We start from the raw sequence: 21,004 nt of genomic DNA on the forward strand, positions 1-21,004 counted from the left end.
CTAGACAACCAGGCCAGTTTTACCAGCGACAAGCAGAGGTACAAGAGGAGAGAGATGCAAAGAACTCAAAACAAAAGGCTCCAGGTTTCCCTAAAACAGACAGAAAGGAAACAGGGTACGTAACTATTTTAGTGTACACATAGAGATGTACATGCTGGTAGATTTATTTACTGTGTTTGCTTACTTTCAAATAGCTGGCAGCACAGAGTTAGGTTTTCTGTGCTTATTAGGATGAGAGATAAGAAAAAAGATTTAAAAAAAACATACTTGGGATTTCCTGCTCCCAGTCCCCATTCATCACTACTGTGACAGCTGGGCTAAAAATACTTTGATAAACCTGACGACCTAAAGGCACAGAAGGAAGTTGCTTACAAATGCAAGCTCAGCCATCTCAACACAAAACCACTGGCGGCCATCAAAGTCCCACCATCTTTGACTCTGCTACAAAACCCTTCTCCCTTCACATACCAGCTGCGGTGAAGAGGAGTGTTGGAGCAGTGGGCTCCCTCCTTGCAGTTTAGGAAAGGCTAATAAGACACGGCCGTCTTCCTTGGAGCCTTTCTGAGAAGCACAGATGGATATTTTTATAATTGTTTTTCTAAGCATTTACCTGAGACCTTGCTTGGTGCCCTGAGGAAGACAAATGTGACCTGTTGTTCTAGCGTTGTCTGAGGGTTTGGGTGTCCTCTTTGAGCACTCAAAGCACAAAGATGCTGGGCAGAAAAGTACATAGTCAAAAAGAGGAGCAGCAGTCAAAAGGAGGAGGAGAGGAGAGGAGAGGAGAGGAGAGGAGAGGAGAGGAGAGGAGAGGAGAGGAGAGGAGAGGAGAGGAGAGGAGAGGAGAGGAGAGGAGAGGGAGAGGAGGGAGGGAGGGAGGGGAGGGGAGGGAAGAGGAGAGGGAGGGGAGGGGAGGGGAGGGGAGGGGAGAGGGGAGGAGGCAAGGCAAGGCAAGGCAAGGCAAGGGGAGAAGGGAAGGGAAAGGAAGGGAAGGGAAGGGAAGGGAGAGGAGAGGAAGGGAAGGGAAGGGAAGGGAAGGAAGGGAAGGGAAGGGAAGGGAAGGGAAGGGAAGGGGAGAAGGGAAGGGGAGAAGGGAAGGGGAGAAGGGAAGGGGAGAAGAGAAGAGAAGAGAAGAGAAGAGAAGAGAAGAGAAGAGAAGAGAAGAGAAGAGAAGAGAAGAGAAGAGAAGAGAAGAGAAGAGAGGAGAAGAGAAGAGAAGAGAAGAGAAGAGAAGAGAAGAGAAGAGAAGAGAAGAGAAGAGAAGAGAAGAGAAGAGAAGAGAAGAGAGAAGAGAAGAGAAGAAGAAGAAGAGGAGAGGAGAGGAGAGGAGAGGAGAGGAGAGGAGAGGAGGAGAGGAGAGGAGAGGAGAGGAGAGGAGAGGAGAGGAGAGGAGAGGGGAGGAGAGGAGAGGAGAGAGGAGAGGAGAGGAGAGGAGAGGGGAGGAGAGGAGAGGAGAGAGGAGAGGAGAGGAGAGGAGAGGAGAGGAGAGGAGAGGAGGGAGGGGAGGGAGGGAGGGGAGGGAGGGGAGGGAGGGAGGGGAGGGAGGGGAGGGGAGGGGAGAGGGGAGGAGGCAAGGCAAGGCAAGGGGAGAAGGGAAGGGAAGGGAAGGGAAGGGAAGGGAAGGGAAGGGAAGGGAAGGGAAGGGAAGGGAAGGGAAAAGAGAAGAGAAGAGAAGAGAAGAGAAGAGAAGAGAAGAGAAGAGAAGAGGAGAGAGAGAAGAAAAGAGAAGAGAAGAGAAGAGAAGAGAAGAGAAGAGAAGAGAAGAGAAGAGAAGAGAAGAGAAGAGAAGAGAAGAGAAGAGAAGAGAAGAGGAGAGAAGAGGAGAGAAGAGAAGAGGAGAGAAGAGAAGAGAAAAGAGGGGACATACTTACACTCCTAAACTTTTTAAAAATCACAAACCTGCAACAGCATGGCTTGAAGGGAAGTGCTGACAGTAGTGCCTATCCGGAAGCAGCTCATCACCTTTTCTTCTCTGAGGTCTTTCTGATGAGTGGGGAGAGCAAAAAGGAGAAAGTAATTTAAAAGTGGAGAAAAGACACTACAGGATTAGGATGACATTTTGAGAGGGGAGGGTGAGAAAAGGGGCAGAGGACATCTCATGTCAAGTAATGCGTGGAAAAAAACTCCAACCTGAAGGAGAATAAATGTCAAAAAGGAGCAGAAAAGGAATGGATTCTGAGCAATGGAAAAAAAGATAAAATGGAAGAAGGACATTATAGAAAATAAGTTGAGAGGAAAAACCAGACCCTAAAGAAAAAGCTGGGAGGCTGATGGAAAAAGGGACAGTCTGGAGAGAAGGATAACTTTCAGAAATGTTATCTTATAGATGTAAGATATCTGTAGATACAGAGGGATGGAAATCTGTTTTGACCCAGTGCTCTCAGCAGAAAGGCATGATCCAACAGCAAGAGAATAGTTCTTCAGCCAAGCAGTGGCCCTAGACATTTTAAGTATGTTATAGGCTACGTTCCGCCAAGGACGTCACTTGCTTAAGATCTCCACTGTACCTGTCAGCAGAGTAAGTATAAAGAGAATTAAGCCAAGTTTCTAAGCAAGTTTTAAAGTGCAAGGTGTGACGGGTTTGGACAAGAGCAATTTCCTTCTAGATAATGATCAGCCTCATCTACCGCCTAAAATATGAGCCCACTATCAGGAGAGAAACAGAAACAAAGCTCTCTGTGAGGGGGAAACAGTGCATGCAAACTTCTCCAGCCATACTGAAAAGGTATTGAAAGTCTTGAAAGTCTGTTCCTGACCACCACCCAAAACTGGCTCTGCCTGTGCAAGGCACTAGGTCACTGCTAGCATAAAGCCCTAATCAAACTTTGCCTTTTTTCCCCCCTATAATTCAAAATCCACAATTTCAAGGAGATGGATTACAAAGGGAGGAGATGGATGAAGGGGAACCAGCAAAGACTACAGATAGCATGGTAGCAGTATGTACCACTAGCAGGTGACAAGCCAAGGTGCTTATGACAGCACCTACTTCCAACAGATGCTTTGGTTTCTATCTTGTAAATACTCATAGCTGACCTTGGCAAACAGCAATTCTCAAGGCAAAAATCTGGTAAAGCTCCTGGAGCCTAAACCTCCTCAAAACCTTCTTCCAGGTGGCCGGAGAGGGCAGAAAAATGGCACCTGCATGTTACATTGTCCACTCGGGCCTTTCCAATCAGCTGCTGTCAGAGTATGGAAAAAAGACTAAATAATTTTTTGAAGAATGTGAAAAAAACTCCTTGCTAGGGCCCTTTTGCTTGGGTGTGTGCACCAGGTCCTCCTTTGGCTCATGAGGATGGAGAGGAGAGGAAAAGAGGGACCTGAAACCTGTTGCTCTTGGCATCAGGATGCCCTAAGGGACTTCTCATTTCCGGGAGCTCGGGTGCCTCTCAGCTGGGCACTCATGCATTCAGTGGGGATCACACTCCCTCTGCACCCATCGCCTCTACGTCCAGTCCAAACCAGGATGTTTCAAAATCAGTGAATTTTCTCCCTTGCGCTCTCTTACTAGAATGGCTCACAGACCTTTTTATGAAGCATACATGAGCTCAGCAAGCTGTAATGACCCTTGGTTTTCTGAGATTTCTGGTTTGTTGTGCAAGGTCTCCTAAGTGAGCGAGGGAAACAGCATGTTAAATGGAAATATAAGTATTTTCTCTAAAAATCACCGATGGGTGCAAAGAATCCACTTGAAACATATAACCAAATGTTATTTAATATCTTAAAAAGTAACACAATCCAAAATGGATATTCACACAACACTACATAAACAACATGAACACAATATTACCATATGGAGGGACTTTCAAATATAGACTTACAAAAATCCCTGTCCTTTTTTTTTTTTTCCTTTAAATTATTATACTAAGCATGACAAGTAATCATCATTTACAATATGGTACACTGACACAATAAAAACCATGTTACAAATGTGCTGTTATAAATCAGTAACGTTAGGGAAGACATTTCATGAACTGTAATTATTTCATATGAAATACTATACAATATAAACAGAACATCCATCTTGGATGACCTTTACAGCAACCAGAGACCAAGTAATTTTTAAATTTTTTTTTTCAGTGCAAACACATTTATACAAGGCAGTCTTGGCTGCAAAACTCCCTTCTAACATACAGTAAGTCCCACTTGCATTTATTAACTCATTTAAACCTAATGCAACAGCCACATTCAGTCACTCACAGAAAATTACCTGCAGAATTATGATCCCTTTAAACTTAAGTCTCCTCCACATGTAAAAGTAACATCTGTGCCAATTACTCCAAGGGCCCTTTCATACTGCTGGGTGGGTATCCTTTGGGTGGCTCTAACCGCTACGCAACCCGAGGGCAGCGTACCGCATGAAAATCGCCCGTCCGAGGTGCGAAACGCCTGGTGGCTGTCGCAGCATCCCGGCTGGGTGGCTGTGCGTTTCACCAGGGCTTCAACCTAGGCTGCCCTTCCAGAGCCAGCTGCGTGCGTGTGGCCCTCTGCTCCTTCTCTGCATTTAGTGTCGGGGGGCTGGGGGGAGGGAGGAACACGGAAACCCTCAGCTCAGAACTGAGCTTCAATGGAGTTAACGACCCATTCCTATCTCCGTCAGATCCGTGGGAGATCAGGGGAGTTACGCCAGATTTGCACCCGCATAACTGGAACCAACGTTTAGAGCGCCGCTACGAAAGAAGCGTGGTAGTCCCGTTTTCTTCTAGCACCAGCTCGGCTTTCGGTGGGTCCACTGCATGCTTCTCATGCAGCAACGATGCACTTATGCTGGGGGGAACATTTTAGATATATACCTTTTCTTTTTTTAAAGAATTTCATAAAAAATAGAACATTTCTCTCTAATACTGTACAGTTTTCTTCAGAAGAGCAAAGAGAATTGTAAACTGTGGGTGTGACACCAGATTAGGAGTGCTATTTGCTTTCTCAGCACAACAATTTGAACAATCGCGTTGGGAAAAGCTCTGCAAAATGTATTTGAAAAACAAATTTTTAATTAAAATAACTGTTTCTAAAACCACCTCTGGCAGTACTCATGTGACTTAAAACTGATCGGTTTTGGCACTGCTAGTCCAAAAGTCTCTGCAGGACTGCAAAGTAGTTTCTCTCTTACTTAAACAAACTGAATGCATCGAAAGAGTAACTTTGGAGTATAAACAAGAAACACTTTGGTTAACTATTAAACTTATTCCCATGACTTTAAGAAAGAAACTGGTTAATAAATTAGCCCGCAGACTCTCAGCCTTTGTTTTTTCCAGTGTGCCTGGACATCAAAGAGGGTCAGTGGGCTCTGCCTACCTCACAGGCTCAGAAGGCTTAGTTGGTACCAAGTGCTTCACGGCCCTCAGGCAAAAAGGCATGATTTAAGTGCAGTGTTATCTGTGTTTACGATGGCCTCTGAATACTGGTTTGCTTGTTCTCTTTTCTAAACACAACTACTGCTGGCAAGCACTTAGGCCACCGTTTTCATGAAAGTATTTGTTTTCCAATACATTTTACTTTTTAAAGTTGCGTGAACATTGTTTTGCATATTACGGACATTTTACAGTGGTGCAAAGAGTCAAATGGCTAATGATTTCTTATGATTTTTAACTGAAATACTTAAACTGGCAAAATTAGCTCTACTGATGATTGTATATTCATTTGCATCAGGATAATGGTACTAGGTTTGCTGAAAGAGGTGTTGATAAATCGGGATTTGTATATAAATGTGATCTGCTTAGGTTCAGCTGCCACTTTCTTCCTTTGGTTTTTGGAAAAATCTTTCTTTCTTCCCTCTTGAAAGGTGGCTTGTTGCAGCTGGCTACTTTTCAAAAACCAGCTTCATTTTTCTTGGAAACTCGCCCACGTTCTTTGAACAACAGGCACATACCTCAAGTAGGGACCCTAATACTGCTCCCAGCAAAGTCAATTAAAGGCTGTTGGTAATTTCTATAGGAGCAAGTGTTTCAGATGCACACAATCTAGAGAACAGAGTGCGTATCATTAAAGGAAGAGCTGTTTTAACACCCTTGCCAGTTCAGAGAAACTATGACCTGGTATGTTGACAAAGAGGGAGGCAGAATAGGGCCCAAAGTATTTGAAGGCTGCCAAGAAAATACCCAGAGTGTCTTCTGTTAAACCCCAAACTGTCAATCATATTTCACCGACTGTAGATGTTCCTAATTTACTAAATTACAAATACATTTTCAAGTTCTACCAGGCAGAAATTTTAGCAGTAACTGGGGAGAGGATGGGAGGTTTCAGCCTCCCTTTCACTCTTATCCCAATTATGCAGCCTTGTCAAAGTCTTTAAGTGACTCATCTGAAAGCCAGATTTTTAATATTGTAGAAGGAAATTGTGGCAATGGAAACATGATGACTTCATACGCAAGCATTGACACACAAAAGAACGCCATGACCTAATACTTCAAAGTTTTTAACCTTGCTTTGTACAATACACTTTTCATGTTGCTGCATTTCATCAAATTCATGGAGGTAGTTATATGTGTAAAAAAAATTACCATAAATGTAACATGTTGTATTATAATAATACATATTAAGTGTGCAAAATGCCGACAGATTTGTGTTGACCCTTTACAGTTGAACACAACACAGATTCAACCTAATCTAACTCTGTAAACCTTTAAATTGATACATTAGAAGAAGAATGATAGATAAGCAACCATGTAATACAAGGCTATGATTTCATCAAAGGATTAGGGTGACATAAAGCACTCAAGCTCCACTCTCGTGGTTTTGTTACCAGAACCTCAAGATGGAATTTCCTAATATTCCACTGTTGATTTTGAAAGGAAAAAAAAAAAGGAATTCAAGATTAGAACGTTTCTATTTGAAACTTCTGTTTACATTCCATATTCCAAGAGTCACATTAATACTGGTACAATGCCATGTCAACATTAATATGACATTTATGTTGTCTGCTGGTCTCTGGGAACTTTAGGAGATAACATACTACACAGTTTGCAGGTATGTACTATCATATTTTGTTGGAATTATGTCTTCTGTACAACCAGCTGCCTGCACAAATTCTGATTAATTTATGACAAACAAGTATTTCCCCCAAAGGTGAAATTTTTTTTGCTGTTCACATTTTAATACTGCTGTTAGTACTTCAGATCATCACTGTAAATTTTTTTATCATTTCGACATTTTTATTTACTGAATTGATACATACTACTGATGTCAGAGCTCGTCTCAGAAACAAAATCACAGTCAGCCACTGCATAGTATATGACAATTCCCCACAAAAACTCTGACTCTACAGTTCGCATGGAATAAGTATGGCTGGAGTTACATATTGAATAATAAGATGCGTCATGCAAAGCATTATATGGTAATTAGAGCACATCTTGGAAGGTATGATAAGGCAGAAGGCTAAAGGCCAAGTGACTTTGATAACCAACCAAAAGCACAATAATTTCCTTTATGTGCACTGAAAGGTCTTATTGCTCCTATGAAATGGAAATTATACACTGAAACCAAGGAAACAGACCTGTGCATCGACTGGGTGTTCTTGACAGAACTGGAAACTGATTGTGTCCAGTGCTAGAAAACCGTTTTATAAGTAAATTAACTGTATCCAACTGTGTAACATAAGGCTGAATCTTCAGTAAAGACTTCTGATGACAATAGAGAACATGAGTGAAGCTCAAATAACTTTGTGTATAGAGTAATACATGTCACCAGAACCTGATGAAAATACTGGTTTTTAATATGTACAGTTGGGTTTCATACCTGTGTACTACAAGACCTAGACAATGTAAATGTCCCCTTCCTATGCAACAATTTGGGCTGTAGAACATTTTAGTATCTTTGTTAGTCTTCCACCAATTCATCTGTTCTGATTAAAAAAAAAAAAAAAAAAAAAAAAAAGAGTTAAATTTGAAGTCAGTTTGTTGCACTACCAGGTTGCATGAGTAACAGAGCAGAATGACCCTATACCTAAAAATTACTCTTGGAGTTTAACTATCCTTAGAAGTTACTCTACAGTAATTAGCATAGTACTAATTACTTTGGAGTAACAGTTTAGGGGAGAGCAATTAGGATATACCATACCGACAGAATTCAGATTTCTACTGCCAACTGTGTGGACACATTTAATTTCTAGAAACTAGACATGTCCATAAAATGCTAAATTGCAAATAACATCCACTGAATAAAAAGGCCAGAAGTTTATAATTCTCTAAATTTTGTTCTCTGATAATCACTACAATGTATGCTATTTTTAATAGCCTAATTTAGGCACTCTATTTAATAAGCTACATAAAATAGATTTATGTCCTTCCACTAGAAAGAAATCAATTCTTCAGGCCATACTTGTCATTTATATCATAAAGAATATTTTTGTTCCAAGAAATTAGCTATTCTGATTCCTATATTAATGGCAAGTTGCAATACCAGAAGTGACACAAGAATTAGATTATCTTTTTTTAAATACTTGATTTATACTGAAGACATTTGTTATATTTTGTGTCACTCCACACTGTGGCTCCATGACAGTTATAACTTTCCCTTCCTTCCCCATTCCCCCCTCTATGCAAAGGCCCACCTCCTCATTTGTGACTATGGAAGGTCAAGTATCAAGTCTCAGTAAGTAAACATCTCTCATACTTTTGAAACACAAAAGGAGAAGTCGTCTCCCTTCCCACCCTCCATACTTAAAAAAACCCAAAATAAAACAAACCCCAAACCTCTTTTTACTCGCTTAAACGAGTTTGCAAAATTGTGTCACAAAAACGCACAGTGAAAATGACCGATTAGTATTAATAATTCACAGATAGAGCTGAGGTCATCACTTGTCATGTTTGGCATTGTTTTTCTTCATGGTGATCCTGGCTGGTTACTTTCAGCAGTGGCTCAGTTTTTGAAGTAAAAAATGATCAACTCTGCAGCAGAGTTTAGCCTCTGATCGGGGGCATCACACATCTGTGGCATTTTAAAATGAAGTTGGCAACTGCATGGACATTGAAAATGCAGATTACACTTACAGTGTCTAGACTTTCATATATGTGCTCAGTTACAATTAAGTGAAGCAAAAAGTGTACATATTATCCCTACTGCTATTCTGTTGCTACAGAGCCGCAAATGTGAAAAGCAATACCTTGAAATAAAGATTTCTTTGTTGCCCCTAGTCTACATAGCAGCACAGTTTAAGTAAACACTAAAACTGTGGTTGAGATGCTTTTTTTACTTTTCCCCAAAGATGTAAACATCAGTCCCAGTGTCGTAAACTTTGCTGTACAGGATGAGGCAGAAGATCTGAGGCAGGATGACTATCAGACACTAGTGACAGAGGCTTGCAGGCAGTTAGCAGGTTTCTGCAGTTTCTCAGCTTCACTTGTCGGCGGGTCTGCAGTGGCTCGGAAGTTGAACGTTGGGCCTGCGCCACCATGTGCAGGGCTCAGAGCAGGGTTCTGACGTCTGTTGCTTTCAACAATACTTGAAGTGTTGGATGCCAGGCTCTCACGAGTACTAGAACGGAAAAGAAATATATATACACACTCATATATGACATGCCTATATAGCTATCGACCAGACAGGAAAGGAGAATAGAGTGTTTTATAACAGGCATCCTTTGTTTGTATGTTAATGTCACATCCATGAACCATCTCATTTTGACGGTACACATATGTTCCTCCAAAACGGGTTCCAGAGGTACTCAGCAGTCATCATACTGTAACACAGGTATAGCACTAAGCAGAGCTGAAGCTGTCACACAAACTGTAAACTGAACCAGTATCACCTGGATTTTTCACCCAAGGAAATAGCTTCCTTCTTGCATGTGGAACATATTAATTTTCTTTCCTGACTGATGCATTTTTGCACAAAGTAACTTCATCAAATCACCTCTGTGACTAGGCAGAGCTAGGAGAGTAATCATGTAACACAGCTTCCTCTGTTATCTCCTCTTCTACCTATGTCTTTGTACACAAAATGTTAACTAAAAATGCTGCTTTACATTAAACTCACAATGCTTCTAAACACAACATTTCAATTTTGCTTTGCAGCTGAGACAACTGCAACTTACAAGATGCTGAGAAATCTTAACTACCTGGTCTGTGATCATGCCCTAAACAACAACTAGTGCTGCTATTTCATTCATAAAATGGACAACATTCCTTTAGTTCTAACATATTGTTTATCCATGGGAGTGACAGGACACTTAACACTTTTAAGACAGAGCCTTTTAATGATACATGTAATTATCAATGCAGAGGAGCCTGTATTTTAGTCTACAGCTTTTAAACAACTCGGCCAAGATATGCTAAGGCTAGTTTTACCACTACTACTCTTTTTGTTCTCTTTCCACTCTTAATAATTTTTTATCTCCGAATAATGTGTTTCTGTGCAGAGAGAGGATTGGTTTTCAAATAGTCATGTGATTGCTGGTTATGTATCCTTCACCTATATCCCTACTGCTTTGCAAAATGACATCACCACTTGCTACGGAGATATTTACAGAGTACATTTAGAGGACTGAATGGGTTTGTTAAATAAGCACTAGAAACAGAGATACTAATGACAGAGTAGTCAGTTTAAAGTCAACCTAAATTTACCTGCTACTGAAAGGGGCAGCTCTTGCCTGCCTTGTGTGGACCTGACCCTGCCACATGTTCCTGCTGCTTCCCTGATGCTGAGCCTTGCAGCCAGCCAGATCAGGGACCGCTCTCAGTTAAATACTAGCCCTAAGAAAAAAAAAAAAAAAGAGATTAGTGCTAGCATCTGGGGAAGAGTAGGAATGCACAGCTTTGGATGTGGCAGGGGAGAAATGTGTCAGTGCATGGCATAGGGGAAGGAAGAAACACCTTGTTTAGTTGTAGGGCAGATAAACTGACTGAATCTGGAAAATCAGTGATGCTTTTAGGAAAATTCCCATAGATCTTTTAAATTGATCAAAACGGTACTGATCATCTTCTGCCAATTATCGCCTTAGCATCAGTAGTTCCAAACAGCTATGATGGGTGACGCACATAGTAAGAGATCTCAGTGAGCTGCAGTGATATATGGTGCACTTCTGTTGCTCATGTTTTGATTCCTCTCCCTCTGCTTTTTAATGAAAATAGATGCAACCTTTGTTTTTCAGAGATCATTCAGTATTGTATCATTCTTTATGAGACCACCAATTCCAGATCTTCAAACAGTTTCAATTCTGATATTACAAACTGACCATTACAACATGTATACACAAAGACTGCAGCGAGAATTTTGCATGCAGAGTAGTGCCAAAATTAGCTCTTTTTTTAGGTGACAAAAGAGCAGCAGTATTATGTAAGCTCTAAAAATAAAGGAATAAAATTAATATTGACAGCTAACATTTACTATATACAACTTGCATAAAAGCAATGAACAAAATACCGTGAGGCTGTTTTCCCAATGGTGATGTGTTCACGAATTTTGCACACAAAATATTTTTGAATGACCATTGCAAATCTCTTTTACTACATTCTGTTTTTTTTTAAATGCCCCTTTTTTCAATTTGTCACACTTTAAAAATATACTTGTTCTTTCACAGTATAGAACTGGTAATTTTGATTCCCCGAGCAACACTGCACACTTCAGTTTAAATGAAAAGATACCACCACACCTCAGAAAGTCGAGAGTTACAACATCAGTGGAGGCTAGAAGAGTATACTTGAGGAATATCACCACATGCATGTCCTGTTCTTATACTCTTCCCTAGGCATCTGCTAATGGACACTGTCAGATCTAGGTGAATCTTACCAGATGGACGCTGGATGGCCTTTTTGTATTTCCTGGAAAAGGGCTGTGGAGTAAATTTTTTGTTATAAGGTAGGAAAGTAATAACAGCATGGTAATTATAGCCAAAGGGCTGAATTCACCCTCAGCTCAATTTATTTTTATAGACTTACACTGAGGAGTGACCAAAACTGAGCAAAATCATCCAATTTAATCATCTTGATGCAAAGCTCATAAAAAAGCCTTTGAAATATCCAGACTATATGCTGGTCTTACAAAACCCTACAGAGTGTTGCTTTTTTCCTTTTTTTTTTTTTTTTAAAGCTTACTTTATGTGGTCTTGCCAAAAAAAGACATTTGTTAATAAGTAAACAGTAAAATAAAGGGATGTGTGGAACACAATCGTTATTAAAAGCTGCTTATCTGTGTCCCCTTTGATCAAAACAAACTGGTATAGGCAGCACTAAATCTAGTATGCTTGCCATGTTCTGTTCTCTTGCTAGCTAAGTTTAAGATTAACATCAACAGAAATTTTAGCTTTTGTGTAAATAATTAGGGAAGGAAATGTCTGCCTTTGCATTAACCAGAAATGCAAGCTTGATATTCAGCTCGTATACAGCTAGCAAAATAGTAGTCTAAGAACTGATTTTTATCCAGTCGACATCCTATCCTGGAGGTGAAATGCACTCTGCAGAGTGAGACAGGGTGGGCAAGAAGCAAACACCATCATATACTCCCCCACGAAAACTGACTGCAAGTATAGCACTTCAACTAAAAGAAGAGATTACATTTAAAAAAGAACAGTGCAAATAGCCTCATACAACAGTTGTATGTGAGAAAGATGCCAAGCATCTGCAGACCAATCAATAACAGGAACAAATTCAAAACCTTCCTAGGTTTCTTTTTTAAGCTGGACTCAGTGTAAGTGATACAATTTACCCAAACTATTCTTCAAATTTTTTACTCAGAAAAATTATACATATGTTAAAAGCCTGCTCTAGTTTGACGTTCACTGCATGATGCAGCAGGCCCAGTAATTGCTGCCTTGTCATTAACATCAAGTGGGAGTAGCCATCAAATCCAAAGGAATTTATTCCAGAGTGACATGACTTTAACTGAAAATGAAATTTAGTCCTGTGTACAAGGAGGAAATCCTTCACATGCCTTTCTGAGAGCTTTTGCTATAGATTTAAAAAAATATATAATTCTGAGGAATAACAACACCTTTTACAGGGTGGGGGGGGGGCCAGGAACCAGCAAAAAAAACCCAAAAAACCCATTTTCTTTCACCTAATACAAATCCAGTCTTGGAGGTTTTATTTTTAAACACAGGCAATAAATAATTTAAGCTTAAGTAAGACGCTATAAGAGAACTACCGTTGTAAATTATTTCTGTGTTCTTAGAGTCATTGTTCTGAACTCTGATGGGTTGCTATCCAGGGCAAACAAAACCAAGCAAGCTCCATTCCAGCAGGGACCTAGGACTCTCAGAGGCCAGAGAGAGAAGGAAGAAGGCTCGAGCGAAGGATTCTTAACCTGGAAACGAGCTTGTGAAATCTTCCGGGCAGGGAACGCACCAGCAACTCTCTCCTCCCTACGCCTGTAAGATTCCTAGCACACTGAGACTTCCATGATGTCTGAGATCCCTGGAATGGAAATGACTAACCAGCACCACCACACGCAAACGTCTGGACTCTTTTCCCAAGTATCTTAGGCAAGGCACCTCTCTCTCTGCTGATGCAGCGCTGGGTCACCTCTGAAGTTCAAACAGCCTGAGCACTTTCAGGTGTGTGTGGGGAGCAGCTGTTCCAGTCTCACCAGTTTGGAACGGCGATAGATACACGTTCAAAATGTTTGAAGAAAACAAACAAAAAAGCCCAAACCCAAAACAATCATGTTTGGGTTTTTTTTTTGTCTGAGCCAAAGATTATGCCACCTAGTAATGTCTAGTCTTCCAATTAGTCTTGTTGATGGTATCTTAGAGGGAAAGGGAAGGGGGGAGTATGCAGGAGCTCATCCCTTCTATTCTAAATGCAAACACAAGTTTAATACAGGAAAAAAAAGGATACAGGGAGGTTTTCAGCAAACAGAAAATGAACTAATACAGAGTCAATGCTGCAAATGGTCATTGATTGCTTACGATACGGTGGGAAACCCACACATCTGAATAGCAGATTCCAGAGCTGTAGAAAACACTGTCTGAAAACGTGTGACATTGTTTAATACGGCCCTACGTTCTGTCACCAATATCACACACATATATAACTAAAAACGGAACTTTCTAGTCTGTAAAGCTGCAATGAATGTGACAGTCCTACCGTGGAGAGTTGAACCCGCTGTCCACGGTAATGCTGCTGCTGTCCATGCTGTCCAGGCGGGCTGAGTGGGTGGCTCTCTGGTTGTTGCTATTTTCTGTTTCCTTTGGGGTGAGAAGAGAAAGATTCTTCTCAAACTTTCGCTGCAGATCCCTCTCCTTTTCTCTCTCTAGGAGCCACTGCATTGTGCCGACATCATCCCTGTTCTTTTCTTCCTCAGCATTTTTGTTGGTTCCTTCCTCTGAGTCGTCATCATCAGATACGTTGTAGTAGTCAAAGGAGGCCTCCTGGTTCCCAGTTGTCTCTTGCTGTCTCTGTGAAACGGGCATGACTTGTGTGACTGAGGTTACTATCGCTTGTTCAAGTTTCTCACATCTGACTGGCAATGTGTCAGAGGGGGCCTTCTGATGGGGCTTTAGCAAGGGTGTGCTAGACTTATGATAACTATTCACAGAAAGAGTGTTGTGCAGAGGTTTAAAGAGTGTATCCTTGCTAAATATTTCTTTCCTTTTATCAAGGCTGCTTGATTCAGCGCTATGGTGTTGAACCAGCCGCCCATTTGCAATCACCTCTGAAGTCTGGCCAGCAACCACTGAACCACTGCTTGGGCCCTTTGGGGACTCCTCTTTGTGCACCCCAGGCTCCCTAGCAATATGCTGCGACTGTCTTTCTGCAGGAGTCATTTTTTTGAGCCCATCTGTCCCTGTCAGCGTATCATGATCCTCTTTATTCTTTCCCAGTGGTGACGGAGCAGTAAGCACAGTCTCACTGGATGTGTTGCACTGAAAATAGTCATCGACTGCAGATTTTGTTGTGCAGGAGTTGAGCTCACTATACGATGGCAAATTCTCTGTAGGCTTGCTTTGTTCCAATAGGCTACAAGAACTGGGGGTTTCTACACTGCCACTAGCTATTTCAGGGATGCAAGTCTCTTTGTAGCTTGCAGATGGAATCAGAGCCCTTTGATGACTGAGCGACTGAGATGGCCTTAAGGTACTATCATCAATGTAAGTTTGGCTAGTTGTTTGGTCATCTGGGCTACAGCCTTCACCTATATCTTCAGGTGTGCATAAAGCAGCTGAGCCCAGAGGTCCCTTGGAGTTATCCATGGATCTAGACCTTTCTTTAGCCTTACTGGACCGCTCATTCCTCGATCTTCTATCCTGTGTATGGCTGTGGCTCCGATGGACCTTGGAGTGGGAGCTTCCCCTGGAAGGTTCAGGGAAAGGCATTTCAGTTCTTCTTTTGGCCAGCTCACCAGACACATCCCACTCTGGTGTCATGGGAAAGTGAGATTCAATCATATTAGGATTGCTGTGCATTATAAAATTATCTCCCTTGTGTTCTATTATAAAACAGCCTTCCCGTGGGGATCGAGTCAAGGGATCATAGAACTCATACTCCCTTTCAGCAGGTATATCCAAATGAGAGCCATCTGATGGGTCTCCTTTGGACACCCGAGTCTTGCTGTGTGACCTCGATTTCCCATGAGACTTTCTGTGATTCCTGCTCTTTTTACTTCGTCCACTGTGGTGAGCTGAAGATCCTGCTTTGCTTCGTTGAGCTTTTTCTTCTTCAAGTTTCTTCATTAGTGCAGTGTGCCTCATGACATTTTCTACAGTCAAGTCTGGGTTAATGCGCCTGATAATCTCCATTTCTACCTCTCTAGGTATAGTGGTAGGGGTGTCCTCGTCCCTTAGCGGCCACTCCTCTGGAGGAAACTGGGCAGAGAAATTTGCCAACTGTTTTGTCTTGTCCTTCTTAAAACTTAATCGGAATAATTTGAGTCCAAATTTCTTAGACTGCTTTTCTACATCCTTAGGCTTTGTGAGCGTCTCTGCTTTATAAGAAAAATTGACAGTACTTTTACTTTTCTCAGTAGGTGGGACCTGACATAATGAAGGAGGACAGTATGAGTCTTTACAGTCTTTTGCTGATTTCCTCTGTAGAGTAGATGCATGCATGCTGTGCATGTCTTCTCTGCAACAATGGCAGGAGTCGCAGTGGTTTTTGGGTAGTGTTCGGTCCCTGACGCATCCCGAGGTGGAAGGAGTTATAGTTCCTTGTTGCGGAGAGGTACATTGAGACCTGTCAGGTATCCTCTCATCCAAATGGTACCATTTACTGTTAGTTCTTATGAGAGATGGTGTTATAAAGTAAGTCTGTGGGGTTACAATGAAATAACCATCTGGAGTTGGATATATTTTCCTCTCCCGTACAAGCATATTCAAGGTATGTCGAAGGATTTCTGGACTGGGTGTTGGAACTCCTAGAAATGACAGTAAACACATATCAGGGAGTGCATAAAACCGTGCAGGACTCTGACTCCCCCCTGCCCAACACAAAGCTGTTTTTTCCAATGTGCAGGCTGGAATATGCTGAACAAACAACTCCAGTAAAGCACTTTGTTAGGCATTCTCTTGTCTGTTTGTTTTTCCACTTATCTCCTACACTTCAGACATATCAATTATTAATTAAATAGAAAGGAGGCCATTAATGGAGTGTTAAAAAAAACAAAAAGGAGAGAACTTCTAGTCACTTCCATTGCACAGGTGACCTTAAGCTACAAGATGGAATCACTGGAAATCAAAGGGTGTCAGGGGAAACATTTCAATTATATTCTTCTTCCAACTAAATATTTATATCCCAGTTCACCAGAACTATTTATTATAACACCCAGTCACGTATAAAACAGTGGTTATTTGTTACTTTGAATGCCTAAGTTGTTTTTTCACAGAAGAATACTAGACAGAAAAAAAAGCATTCCCCCACACTGCTCCTTTATCACAAACTTGATTGAACTGACTTGCTCTCTCATTAAAATATGTTTCAACTACATCAGCTGCTCCAAAAAAGACATGTCTTGAATGATACATTTCATCTTACCCAAACAGACTTTTCCACTATGCTGGAAGTTACAGATTTAGCTCCTAAAAATTTGCTTCTCAGAGTTCCCTGTCTTTCCGGTGAGATGTGAGGGACACTACCTAAGTGCATGTATCACATACTGAGAGAGGCACAAGTAAGACAACCCTGCATCAATGCCACATTAGCCACACGGTAGACTTGGCATTGTGAGCCTGGTCCTTCCCACTACCAGTACTCCTGCTGGGTTCAGTGGTGCAGGACCAAGTCTTCAACACTTTAGTAGATAAAATACCAAGTTAGCATGCTGTGCATAGGACTAAGTTCCATTTAGAGCTAAGGAAACAAGAGATTTTGTTTGCAAGCTAGTTTAAAAAAACCCACCTGTTTATGCTGAATAAGAAATAAAAATCCTTCAAAATTTTCAGTGGAAAAAGCTATCTCCAATCAATATATTTTGTTGAACTAAAACGCATTATAATTTTAACTTAATGCTGGGTACTAACCTGGTTTACATTTTTAGAACTAGAGAAATTTTTTTCAAAAGTTTGGATGGTCTACTTTAAACTAAAAAAGTTAATATTATTTACTCTGGGTCTCAGTTTTCTTTTCAACAAAACTAATTTAGGAAAAAAAAAATAGAATCAGAGAGTAACTTAGGTTGGAAGGGACCTCATGAGGTCATCTGGTCAGCACCCATACTCATAGCCAGGCCAGCTTAGATCAGGTTGGTCAGGGCCTTGTCAAGTCAAACTCTGACTATATTCAAGAGCAGAAATTCCATGGAATCATGTATGCAAAAACATTTCAAAGTATATGCTTTTTACAAAAATACTTCATGGAAAAATCTCAACCAGGTGTACCTGCCACAAACACAGTATCTTCAGTACCATGTAGTGTCTGGTCACCAACTCTTCTCCCACATGTCAAAGGCTGGAGCCTGTAAGCTCACTGATCTCCTTGTGTTAGCAAACATGAGGATGACAGCAAGGGCTCTGGCACTGGGACCAACACCCCGCCAAAAGATTAGCAACAAGAAATAGAGAAGTTGTACTAATTCCCTAACTCACCCTCTTCTTGCTACTGGGTTGCAGGCAACATATTAAGTATTCTTATGTCTGCCTTTGAATGTTGTTTGAATTTAGAGACATGACCATACTGCTCACATCCAGTAATATCTGTAACTAAAAATCCTACAATGGAAACAGCAAAGTGTTAGGAATAACATAGACATATGAGTGAAAGCAGTTATAACAGAGAAGGTGCCAGGGAGAAGTACATGGGGGCAGTAAATATATTTCATGCACAGTCCACAGAGCGGAAAGATTGGGGCTGATCCAGACACAGGAAGTAAAAGAGGTAAAGAAGGGATATAATTAGAGAGAATAAATGAGACTGAAAATTGGAAAGAGTACACAAATGAAATGGAGAATCAGGAACGTGCATTTTCTCCCCTTTTCATGTGGGTGTCCACAATTTATGTGGTAATCCTAGAGAGAGTAACAAAGACCCCCAGAATTGCTGGATGAGCAAACATGCCAGAAATAGCAACAGAGGGGAAAAGCTGAAATCCAGAGAGCCGAGGGAGAAAAGGACTACCCCTCCCTAGCCCAGAGTCCTGAACCTCTCTGGACTGAAGTAAACAATATGCTAAGCTTTCTCTGGATTGTGAGGCAGTGGCAATTGGAGAGCAGGCTGCCCCCACATGAGCTTTCAGTAAAGCACAGGAACACGAAGAGTGATTTCGATTCCCATAACAACCATCAGGCATCATCTAACCTCTTCTTTCCTGCGGTGGAGCTGCTATGTCTGCTTGGGTAACACCACCCCTTTTACATTATGACTTGCATCACCAAAAGAAGTAGATGACCCTGAACTCAAGCTCATGTGCTTCTCCATCCTGTGTTGAAAATGCACTGCAGGGTCCAATACTGGTCCAACCGAGATGTACCTGCTGTGCAGCACCCAATCTCTCTTCCCGCCTCTACATAAACAACCTGACCAATCCATTGCATTTTCCAGGAGCTTACATATAAATACCTCAACACATACCTACCTTTGCCTGCAAGAACTTGGTTCTTCATCCTTATTTAAAGTATTTTTTTAACACACTGTTCCAAAAACATCAGAACAAAAATAAAAGATAGGAAAACATTCTCCTGGGCATTTACAGAAAAGTTAGGGAACGACACTGAAATGGATCGCCTGATGTTTTACATTAACTTAGGCAAAAATGCACTGCAAATACATGGTAAAAATAATACTATGAATTTTTCACCCAGTAAACCATAATGACTACAATGTGTTGGGTAAATGAGTCTCTAAACACTGGATGCACAGTAGTTACATTAATTGACTAAGTCCTGCAACTAGAGAATGTGCAGATAAACACCAAGAAAAAAAAAATTAGTGTGCCTGGACAGTCAATGCTGCAAAGTTAATCATGTCAGCCACCTTCTCTCTGGAGTTGGAGACTATCACTTTTATCACTCCCAGCATACAGTACATCCCTGTGGTTCACTAAGCCAGCAGTGACGATGGCAGATGCAGATCTTTGGAGCTCAGCATTGCCAGCTAATGCTAGCTATGGGTTTTGTTCAGATCTCTTTCAGGTACTTACAAAAGCAGAAATAGACCCAAACTCAAATTAGGCTTTCTGCATGGTGGACAGGAGCAATGACACCACTCTGGCTCCCATTGTTGCTATTTTAAATACAGATTTCCTGGCTTTCTCAAGACTTTTCATAGCAACCTGCCCACATCATGTCTATACGTAACCTACCCCACTGCATTCAGACGTCTCCTTATCATCTCCCTTCCTCCATTGAATAGGAACAAGAGGAAAAAAAACAGTAGTTTAGAGACTCTAGCATATAAAATATTGCATGACAGCAGTGGTGTTATTAAAATTATGTAGTGGTTTAATAATTCAAAAGCAGAAACTGTCTGGACACTGAATCATCAGACATGTACATTTTCTGCATCTCAAGAGAGTCTACTATGCCATCCACTGAGTTTCCAGACAGAAGATTATGTCTTGTTTGCTGCTCACAAAGAACACTGACCTAGAGTGAACTCAGTTAATGTAAGACACTTATTTTAAGTGCTACATATACATTTCACATATTTAAAGAGTGAACAGTTATGAAGGTGAACGTCAGAGGAATTTGCCAGCTTTCAGAAAACTGTTTGCTTCAAAAGCAACGTAGTCCAATACACACATATTTTCTACACTGAAATTTTGAACACCTTAAAATGATTTTAATAAGTACGTGGACAAAATTGAAAGGAAAAAAAAAAAGAAAAAATCTTTACTAAAGGCAGCACAGACTAAGGCTTGATGTTTTCTTCAGCCAGGTTCATGCAGATAAGAGGGCCTGGCTGCCAAACACAGAAACAGAGGTTACAGTTTTAGCTCCTTATAGTGGATTTCAAAGATTTACATTTAATGTACGGGATTTAAACCACGGTCAATAAATTATAAAGTGGGGCTGTACAAACATCTCATTGTTTAATTCTAAGTTAGAATAATGGGAGCACGTGCAGCAAGAACGCTCTTGCTTTTTTGAAAACCTGTCAAATAACAAAAGCCACAAATAAGATGTGCGTTATCATTACAAACTTTTTCAATAAAATAAATTCATGAAAAATACATCTGAAGTATTATTTAAATGGTGTTAAATCTGCTAAAATGATTTTCTCCTGAGCTGATGCTAAGGCTTAACAAGGGATAAAAGAAATACTCTGATTGGCTCATGAAATACTAGTTAAGGATGTGGAGTGGTTGCTATGTGATGTTATAAATAATTAGCATACCTTATTTCAGATAGAGCCATGGCCCAGATTTATGCCTGCACAATGGCTCAGCAAACTAGAGGGCTAGACTGCAAGTGTAAGATCCTGCACTGAGGAAAGAGGTTTATTATTCTTAGGCAGTTTGAGAATAGCATCTGGGGTCTTAGGAAATTTATAAACGCCATGAAATGCAGTGAAGCATCTGTTCATTAAAACACAAACAACACAGGCAGACAAGTGGTGCTACAGGGTGAGATACAGAGAGGTTATGTGACAATGACAGATACATCTACACTGGTAATGCTCTCCTCTCTCTCAGAGAATCAGCACCTAATTCG

The 21,004-nt window shown here is 41.0% G+C and overlaps 1 protein-coding gene across 10 annotated transcripts in view; it reads right to left on the bottom strand.

Annotated features, from left to right (window-relative positions):
• Positions 1-3,697: 3,697 nt before the first annotated feature.
• STOX2 (storkhead box 2) overlaps positions 3,698-21,004 on the bottom strand; it is a 150,904-nt gene continuing 133,597 nt past the window's right edge. For all 10 annotated transcript variants that reach the window (XM_072863439.1, XM_072863440.1, XM_072863443.1 and 7 more), the window contains 2 exons: positions 14,010-16,275; positions 3,698-9,465 (listed from right to left, as the gene is read on the bottom strand). In XM_072863439.1, coding sequence (XP_072719540.1) covers positions 9,270-9,465; positions 14,010-16,275 — 2,462 coding nt within the window. In that variant the 3' untranslated portion in view covers positions 3,698-9,269. The remainder of the gene's footprint in view (positions 9,466-14,009; positions 16,276-21,004) is intronic.

This window comes from Ciconia boyciana, chromosome 5, assembly GCF_034638445.1.
Source record: "Ciconia boyciana chromosome 5, ASM3463844v1, whole genome shotgun sequence".
NCBI lineage: Eukaryota > Metazoa > Chordata > Aves > Ciconiiformes > Ciconiidae > Ciconia > Ciconia boyciana.